A 10,199-nucleotide genomic window follows, 5' to 3' on the forward strand; every position below is an offset into this window, starting at 1 on the left:
CCAACCATGATTTACTCATATAACCGAATATTATAGAAAAGGAAATATCCTGATATGCCAAAGACTTCTGGATAAGGGTGTGAATTGATGCTGCTGTCTGGGGATCTAAAACACTACCATGGCTACTGTGTTAGAGGAGGGGTATGTGAGGGTTGGGGTTGGTAATAAAAGGAACCCTGGTCCGGGTCCATCCCACAGTATAATCTTAACCAAGTAGGAGCCTCAACTGTAGCAGCTGTGCCAGATACACATGTTTCTTACAGCAGACTGACATGGTCTTGGTCATGTGGAATACTGTTGACCTGGCAGTGCATTCTTTTCCATACCCACCAGGGAGGAGGATCAGAAGCAGTTTGCATTCACATGAGGTAGACAAGAGTGAGCATCCACGGTTTTGCCCCAGAGTTACGTTAATGCTCCTGCTGTCTGTCATCATATAGTGTGAAGGGCTGTGGACCATCTGGACATCCTGCAGAATATAGCCCAGTGGTTCACTATATTGAGGGCAGCATATTAATTAGATCTGATGACTGAGAAGGGACAATTAGTGTAGATGCCTTTGCAAGACACACATGCTTCTGAGGGTAAGAGATAAATCCTCCAAAGTTTGAAGCAAAATAATATATGTAAAGCATGCAACATAGTGGCTCAATAAAATGTAGAGATAGTCTCAGAGCTTGGCTGTGGCCTAATTAGCAGCATTAACAAATTTAATGAAAAAAATGTCACCCTAAGGAGAACAATGAGTGTGGAACTTAGAAAAGGAGGAGCAGGAGTGAGTTTTTGTCCTCTCCATGAAGAGGAGGGAAGATACTGGCACAGAGAGGCCATTTGCAGGCACTGGGGAGGTGCTCTGTTATGGTCTGGAGCATGTGGAATCATTTACTCCAAATTAAAGAGGATATGATCTCACCTTTTCCCTCCTAATACCAAAGCAGAAGCACAATTTTTGGAGACCTTCCTGAGTTTTGGGGGTAGCACACTCTTCACTTGGAAATACTAAGTACTATGACTCATTAATTGGCTGATATTCAAGAGTGATAGCTTTGAGTGGGAGATAGAGTAAGAAAGGTTCTGTAATAGGTTCAAGCTGCAGTAAGTAGTCCTGTGCTTGGGCCATATAACCCATCAGATTCCATGGTCTTGGGGTTTCTGTGGTAGAGAAAGACATCACGTGGAGCTTCTGGCAAGCCCTAACAGTAAAACGGCAGCACAGACTCCTAGGTTTCTGGAGCAAGTCCACACCATATCCTGCAGAGAACTATAAGGACTGTACGGCATTAAGCAGACTTACCATCAAAGATCTCAAATTCATCATACTGCTTCTCGCTGAGGAAGTACTCCACTGTGAGTGTGATGTTATATTCAGGTTCCACTCTCACCAGCCAAGAGCAGGTCTGGAACTGGGGATAGCTTCCAGGGTAGCTCTGACTCAGGATCACTCCCGTGGAGTCTGTCAGAAGTTCATTCGTTGGGCAGTGCACTTGGAGAAAGAAAGAGATATGCCAGGTAAATGGGGTTGAGATGGAACTAGGGCCAGCACATTTACTTTGCTCAGTACAAAAGACAATCATCAGGCAGTTAGTATTTAAGGACATTCACATAAGGCCACATGCCCATCACTGTACTGTTCCATGACATGAGGTAGGCTCAGATCCTGTGTCAGAGTCACAGTATTGCTGGGACTCAGGCCTGGCCAGTTGGCTGGAGTTATTCCTAGCTCAGTCGTGGGCTCTACTACCTGGCTTTGAGGCAGGTGGTGGGGCTAGTACATACCGCTAGACAACAATTAGGCATCCCCAAATCCAAAAGAGATCATCTATAAAATGGGTTTGATTTGTGTAAAGATAGTACTCAATAGGGCAGAGGTAAGCACATAGGACTTTGAGTCACACGCACCAGGATTTACAGGTAGCACCAACCTTACAGGGCTCTTGTGTTGTATAAAATATCTTATATGAAATAATATATGTACTGGCTTGCAACATAGTGCCTCAATAAAATGTAAAGATAGTGATGATAAGTGCATCTTGAACAGAAAGAGTCTCAGAGCATGGCTGTGGCCTAATTAGTAGTATTAACAAATCTAAAGAAAAAAAAGTCACCCTAAGGAGGACAATGAATGTGGAACTTAGAAACGGAGGAGCAGGAATGGGTTTTCTGTCCTCGCCATGAAGGGGAGGGAAGATGTTGGCACAGAGAGGCCATTCACAGGTACCGGGGAGGTGCTCTGTCCTGGGGTGCAGGGAAGCATCACAACAGTCTCACAAAACAAATCTCAAGACAATCCACCTTCATTTGCTTGGGTTGGGGACCCCAAAGCATAGTTCTGGGGATTAAACCAACTTCTTCAATACCTTAAAAAGGTTTGTCATTGACAGTAGTTGCATATTTCGGTCACTGCAAATGGAGAAATTGGTACTTTGTGGTAGATGTGCCTTTAAATGAGCTTCCTGAGTGTGCTGAGTCTGGGTCACTGGGAAGAGGGAGCATTTGGGACTACAAGGCCAAGGACGAATCCCTGGATCATAGTCTCAGGTAATGCTGTTCTAGGTACGAGTCCATGCCACTGGCGCTCCACCCCTCTCACCTATTTCCTGCAACCCTAGCCTTCACAGAAGTGGGGCTTGCTAGCCAGTAACGGTCTGAGCTCCTAGACAGAGGCTTGCTGTGGCCTAGAATTTTACAGGATTCATCGGGCTTCCTTCCTAGTAGCTGTGAAAGGCACTCACTGTCTTTTCTCAGTAAAACTTACTTTTTATTTTGTAAGAGGAAAAAGAGTAAATTTCTTCTAGGGAAAACCCGCCTGGTCTTTGAAATGCTCCTGATTTCACTAACCTGATGACCTGGTCACTGAGACGTGTTGCTAAATTTAAGTTCCCTTAGGCCTCATGGTCCACTCCTGCCTCTACCAGATCTGCTCCCCAAGATCTTTACCTTTCTACTTGAAACTGCCTCTATTGAGGGAAAACAATCATATACTCTCAAATGAGATTAGTTTGTAGATTTTCCTTTTTCTGGGCAACTTTATCAGATTTGGGCATTTGTGTTTACAAGTTTCTTTTTTTTCCAATGCTCAAAATTGGCCTTTGAAGGTTTATTAGTATCCTATAAGACCATCTAGTCTTGGTATCTTTGGTGGGGTCATGTGCTGCATGACATTTCGGTCAATGATGGACTCACATAGGATGGTCTTTCCAAAGGTTATAATAGAGTTGCTGCCTAGTACCTAGTGTTGTAGTAGCTGTTGTAACATTGTAACACAACAAATTACTCACGCCTCTGTGGTGATGTTGGTGTAAAGGCACCTACCTTGCTGCTATTGTATACAATATAGCACATGCAATTATGTACAGTACATAATACTTGATGATAACAAATGACTATGTTACTGGTTAATGTATTTACTATGCTATACTTTTTATTATTTATTTTAAAGTGTACTTCCTCTACTTATGTTTTTTAAGTTAATTGTAAAACAGCCTCTGGCAGATTCTTCAGGAGCTATTCCAGAAGAAGATGTTATTATCCTAGGAAATGACAGCTCCAGGTATATTATTGGCCCTGAAGACCTTCCAGTGGGACAAGATGTGGAGGTGAAAGACAGTGATATTGATGATCCTGACCCTGTGTAGGTCTAGTGCTGCATTTTTACCAGAAAAGTTTACAAAGTAAAAAATAAATTAAAAAAATTTCAAAATAGAAAAAAGCTTATAGAATAAGAATATAAAGAAAGAAGATATTTTTGTACAGTTGTACAATATGTTTGTACTTTAAGCTAAGTGTTATTACAAAAGAGTCAGAATTAAAAAATCAATAAGTTCATAAAACAAAAATGTTAAAGTAAGCTAATGTTAGTTTATTATTGAAGAAAGAAAAAATTTAAGATTCATTTGGTGTGCAGTGCTTATAAAGTCTACAGTAGTATACAGTGATGTCCTGGCCTTCACATTCACTCACTGATTCACCCAGAGCAACTTCCAGCCCTACAAGCTCCATTCATGGTAAGTGCCCTGAACAGATGTACCACTTTTAATTTTTATTTATTTATTTATTTTTTTGAGTTGGAGTCTCACTCTTTCACCCAGGCTGGAGTGCAGTGGCCACTCCCGGCCACTGCAGCCTCAAACTGCTGGGCTCTGGCGATCCTTCCGCCTCAGCCTTTCAAGTAGCCAGAATTACAGGCATGTGCTACCATGACCAGCTGATTTTTTGATTTATTGTAGAGATGAGGTCTCGCTGCCCAGGTGGGTCTCGAACCCGCGGGCTCAAGCAATCTACTCACCTCAGCCTCCCAAAGGCGCGAGATTACAGGCTGAGCCACCGAGCCCGGCTCCATTTTTTATTTTTTATACCATATTCTTAACATACCTTTTCAATGTTTAGATACGTGTAGATACCCAAATACTTACAATTGCCTACAGTATTCAGTACAGCAACATGCTGTACACATTTGAAGCCTAGGAGCAATAGGCCACACCAATAGCCTAGGTGTGTAGTGGGCTTTGCCATTCAGGTCTGTGTAAGCACACTCTATCATATTCATACAAGTACAAAATTGCTTAACAACACATTTCTCAGAACATATGTGGTTAAGTGATGCATAATTGTACTAAAAAGTATTGAAATGTACACTTTAAGAGGGTAAATTGCATGTATGTGACTTACATCTCAGTAAAGCTCCTAATACACAAATGACTATGAAAGTTTACATCTGAAGAAGGCAAGAATGACACCAAGTCCCAGAGGAAAGCACAAGACTGAGAATGGGGAGAAAAGCCATGAAGATGGGGCCATGGAGTTCCAGAAACAGTGCCAGAAACAGACTGGAACAAAGCAAGTTGGTTCTGCAGCAGAATGAAGGCTAAAGTTCACTGTTTCTGGGGGCTGGTTGTTTGGCACGAGGCTGGGTCAGTTCAGTTGAAATAAGCAGATACTGAATTTCTCAGTGCATCGGGCAGCTGGTTCAGTGGTTTGTGGTTGGCTCCTCTCTTTCTCAGTAACAATCCACATTGTAGATTCCTTTTACTCTCACTTTCTGAGGGAATGGGGAAAGGTTTTTCCCAAAGGCTACTGAATATTAGTTGGTAGCAATAGTACTGGAAGCAGTCGTACTAGTGATAATATTAACAGCTAACTTGGAGCAGTTACTATACGCCAGGCACAGTTCTAAGTTGCTTTGCATTACTGGCCAGTTTAATTCCTAACAATGACCCCATGGCATAAGAACGATCATTATCTTCATTTTACAGAAGAGAAGATTGAGGCATGGGACAATCAGATAGCTTGCCCTCAGCCAGATGCCTAGTGAGTGGGGAATGTTGTTTCTGATCTTAGTTGGGAGAACTAGGCGAAGTGAATTCATCTTCTGTCAAGGCACTGCACTAGCTGAGCAGAAGGGACCTTGAAGCATTTAGACTCCAGTAGGGCAGGGTTGGTGTGTGAGCCCACCCCTTCCTGAGGTCCTGGTCAGTGATGTCCTCCTTCCAGTGCTCAGTTTGCAATTCTAAGGAGTGCCCAGGTAAGGAAAAAGAAAGACAGAAGTAAACGTGGCCACTGTGGCCAATTCACAGCCCTAGGCCTCAGAACAGGGCAGAGAACCCATCTAGAATAATCTATTTTTCATTCCTCATTCCCTCATTAATTCATCAGACAATATTCAACAAGTGACCTTTCACCTTATGGGCCAACAACCGAGTAAGAATTGGAAATGGAAAGAGGAACAAAACAGGGCTTTGTTCTGGAAGAACGTCTAGGCCTGGTAAAGATGCGGCTCCATGCAATTACCTTCACATATTGGGGGTGGGCCTTCAAACTGCAGGTAAGTTCCAAGTTTGCAGGTCAGGATTTCATTCCCCACTAAGGTAAAGCCAGGGAGGCATCTGTAGCGTACAATGTCACCTGTCAAAGAGACACCAACATGGGAACTTTTTGGAGAAGTCCAGACAGGGCTGATGGGCAGCCTTTGGTACCTTTAACCCACTTCCGGGTAAGATAATCAGTGGCAGGTCATATTCTGTTGAGATTTAAATAACTAGCTGAGTTTCGTCCCAATTGGCCCAGGGAACTTTTCTCTTTCACAGGGTCTCAGGCTTTGCCTGAGTCTACGAATATTTCACATTTCAGGAAACTTTAGAATGTCTTGCATGGACTTATTTCTCAAAAACATGCTGACTTGAATCACAGAAGGGAAGTATTTTCCTGGCTTCTCTTTCTAGATGTGGCTAAAAGGAAGAGTGATTGTATTTTGGGTGCAAACTCAGCTGTCAGAATCTCAATCCTCTGGTATGAGGTCTCCTGTTTTTCTTTCCCTGGACAGGAGGACAAGATGAGCCCCTCTGGCCTGACAGCCTCACCTCCACCTGGCCCCTCCCACCCAACCTTGGGCTTTCAGTACTTGGAGGCTTGGGAGGTGGTACCTATGTTGAATTCTTCATTCTCTGTGACAACTTCGGCATTGGGGAGGATGGTGGGAGGAGGGCACTTGGTGAGTGGAGAAGCTGAAAAGATAAAAACAGACAAGTCAGGGTAGAATCACCATTCTCAGAGCACAGAGATTCGTTTGTTCAATCTTTCACTTTCTCACAACAGATATTCACACGAATTTATCTGTACCTAGGACAAGTTTAGCCAAGCCCTATTTTGCTTATCTCCTGTTACCCTTATTTAAATGAATAATAAAGAAATAATTACTAAAGGAACAGAATACAGGTCATGCAAAATGTTAAGCACGCAAAATAGGAAGGCTTGTTAAAACACTGATTCTTGGCCTCACCTTCAGAGGTTCTGATTCGGTGATTCTTGGGTGGGACCTGAGATTCTGCATTACTAATAAGTGTTAAATAAAATATATTGGAGGACACTGGTTTGAACTGAGCTCCTGCACTAAGCCCAACAGAACAAAAAATGGAGTCAGTCATGCTAAAGTGTCAGGCCACCAAGTGGAAACTAAATTATGCAAACTGAAAAAAATCAAGAGCAAGAGAGCGAGGAGAGGTGTGAGAGAGAGAGAGAGAGAGAGAGAGAGAGAGAGAGAGAGAGAGAGAGAGAGAGAGGGGAAAGGGAGAGAAACGGACAGAGAGAGAGAGAGAGAAGAGAGCGAGGAGAGGTGAGAGAGAGAGAGAGAGGGAGAGAGGGAGAGAGAGAGAGGGAGGAAGAGAGAGAGAGAATAACCAAAACCCCAAACAGGTCTGTTTTAGGCATCACGATAAGCAAGTCCCCTCCACCTTGGCCTTTACAAGAAAAGTAACTTTGAAAAGACCAGTCCACTTTTTGTTTCCTGTTTGTCTGTTTTTCTACCCTTTTCTGTCTATAAAACCAACCTCCTCTGCTTGGCTCATTGGAATAATCATTCTATCTTCTAGACAGGTGTTGCCTGATTCTAGAATCACAAATAAAAACCAATTTGTAATCTTAAAAAAAAATAATAAAGGAGAGACTCTCCGAGAGGAAGCCTGTGATACCGTCGCCAGCACTGAAGTGTGAGAGAGGAGCGTTTGCTGAGTACCTCTTGGATGTCAGCACTTTCACAGGCTGCTACTCTAAACCCTCACAACTGCTGATCAAGCTGTAAGGTACACTTACTATACTCATGAGCAAATGAGATTCAGAAAAGTGAAGTGACTTTCCCAGGGTCAAACAGGAATTGAGTGGAACAGGCAGAATTTGAGTCCTGGTCTGGCTGCTCCCACTACTTGGCTTCTACACCCTGTGCGTGTCTTCTGTGAGCTCCCACTGAAGCCAGCTAACAAGCTGACCCTGCTGCCCTTTGACCAAACTCTTGTGGCTTCAGTGGATTCCCTAAACTTGAATCCATCCCTGTGGGCAGGGACTGAATGGTGTTGGAGGCAGGATGGTATTACCGAGGCAAAGTTCAGTGTGGACTCCTAACTTGGCTTTTATAACCAGCACAGTTAAGTGTTTACAGGTGTTAGTTGCTGTTATTATTACTATATCCAAAATCAACCTAATCTCTTCTATGTTTTTAAAAAATTGTGTTCTTTTTTTTTGAAAAAAAAAAATACAAATGGAATACACTATCATTAAAGAAAATCTGAGATATTCTGTGAAAACATTAGAAAGAAGATAAAATTCACTGTCCTCTCAGAGATAATCACTGTTGACCTATTACTGTAAGTTCTCACAGTGTTTATTCTCTCAGCATATATAAATATTTTTCTCTGACACAATTTGCATCATATATTATATATTTAAACATTTAGAATTTTCCCATATAATTAAATTTCTTCAAAAATATGACGGAAAAAACTTCATAGGATTTAATTATATGGATTTACTTAGAATTTCTTTAACAGATACACCATTGTTAACCATTTAGGCTTCCAAAGTTTTGCCATATAAATAAAACTGTGATGAAATTCTTCTACTCAGGGTACAAAATAAACCTGCAAAAGACAGTCACATCCCTATACACCAACAATAAACAGACAGAAACCCGAATAAAAAGCACAATCCCATTCACAATAACCACAAAAAATGAAATCTCTTGTTATCTTCCTAACCAGAGAAGTGAAAGGCCTTTACAATGAAAACTAGAAAACATTGCTCTAAAAAATCAAAGAAGATACAAACAAATAGAAGAATATTCCATGCTCATGAATTAACATTGTTAAGATGGACAACCTACTCAAGGCAATCTACAGATTCAACATAATACCCATTAAATTACCAATGTCATTCTTCTCAGACCTGGAAAAAATACAGAAATTAATATGGAAATATAAAAGACAACGAATAGCCAAAACAATCCTTAGCATAAGAGACAAAGCAGGAGATATCATACTTCCAGCCTTCAAACTCCACTATAAAACTACAATAATCAACACAACCAGGTATTGGTACAAGAACAATAAGACAATCTGAATTGGTATAGACCGGTGGAACAGGATAGAGAGATTCTGGAAGCAAAACTTCAATTTCTTTTTTTTTTTTTTGAGTTGGAGTCTCACTCTGTCGCCCAAACTGGAGTGCAGTGGCCGCTCCCGGCCACTGCAGCCTCGACCTCCTGGGCTCCGGAGATCCTTCCGCCTCAGCCTTCCAAGTAGCTGGAATTACAGGCATGCGCTACCATGCTCGGCTGATTTTTTTTGATTTATTGTAGAGATGAGGTCTCGCTGTTCAGGCGGGTCTCGAACCCGCGGGCTCAGGCAATCCACTCACCTCAGCCTCCCAAAGGCACGGGATTACAGGCTGAGCCACTGAGCCTGGCTAAAACTTCAATTTCTTAACCAACTCATCTTTGACAAAGCCTCCACCAACAACCAATGGGGAGAGGAGAACCTATTCAGTAAATGGTGCTGGGGAAACTGGCTGACCACTTGTAGAAGACTGAAACAGAACCCCTACCTATCACCATACACAAAAATCAACTCTAAATGGATCAAAGATCTAAATGTAAAACCTCAACCTATAAGAATCCTAGGAGAAAATGTAGGAAACACCCTTATGGAAATTGGAATAGGCAACCAATTCCTGATCAACTCTCCAAAAGCAAATGTCATAAGAGATAAGATAGAAAAGTGGAACCTCATCAAACGGAAATGCTTCTGTAAAGCAAAAGAAACCATCAAGAGAGTAGGGAGAACAGCCTACAGAATGGGAAAAAATATTTGCCAATTGTGAATCTGACAAAGGCCCAACAGCTAGGATCTACAAGGAACTCAAGTGTGCCAAAAGAAAAAAAGCAAATAACCCTATTAAAAAATGGACAAAAGATTTGTGTAGACACTTCTCAGAAGAAGACATATGAGCAGCTACCAGATACATGAAAAAGTGATCAACCTCACTAATCATCAAAGAAATGCAAATGAAAACCACACTGAGATACCACCTAACTCCAGTCAGGATGGCCATCATCAATAACTCACAAAACAACAGATGCTGGAGAGGATGTGGTAAAAAGGGAACACTCTACATTGTTGGTGGGAATGTAAACTAGTACAACCTCTGTGGAAAATAGTGTGGCAATTTCTAAAAGATCTAAAAATTGACCTTCCATATGACCCAGTAATCCTCCTTCTGGAAATATACCTGGAGGAACTCAAATCACTTGATAAAAAAAGATACCCGCATACACATGTTTATTGCAGCATTATTCACAATAGCAAAAACATGGAACTAACCATGCTGCCCATGGAAAGTGAACTGGATAAAGAAAATGTGGTACATTTACACAATGT

At 41.8% G+C, this 10,199-nt stretch overlaps 1 protein-coding gene across 1 annotated transcript in view; it reads right to left on the reverse strand.

Annotated features, from left to right (window-relative positions):
- The window catches only part of CSMD2 (CUB and Sushi multiple domains 2), a 169,832-nt gene that overhangs the window by 68,374 nt on the left and 91,259 nt on the right, over window positions 1-10,199 (reverse strand). The window contains exons 21-23 of the mRNA XM_008055741.2: window positions 6,420-6,500; window positions 5,788-5,901; window positions 1,295-1,483 (exon numbers count right to left, since the gene is read on the reverse strand). Of these exons, the coding sequence (XP_008053932.1) occupies window positions 1,295-1,483; window positions 5,788-5,901; window positions 6,420-6,500 (384 nt within the window). The remainder of the gene's footprint in view (window positions 1-1,294; window positions 1,484-5,787; window positions 5,902-6,419; window positions 6,501-10,199) is intronic.

This window comes from Carlito syrichta, unplaced genomic scaffold (genome assembly GCF_000164805.1).
Source record: "Carlito syrichta isolate Samal-C Ts95f unplaced genomic scaffold, Tarsius_syrichta-2.0.1 Scaffold301936, whole genome shotgun sequence".
NCBI lineage: Eukaryota > Metazoa > Chordata > Mammalia > Primates > Tarsiidae > Carlito > Carlito syrichta.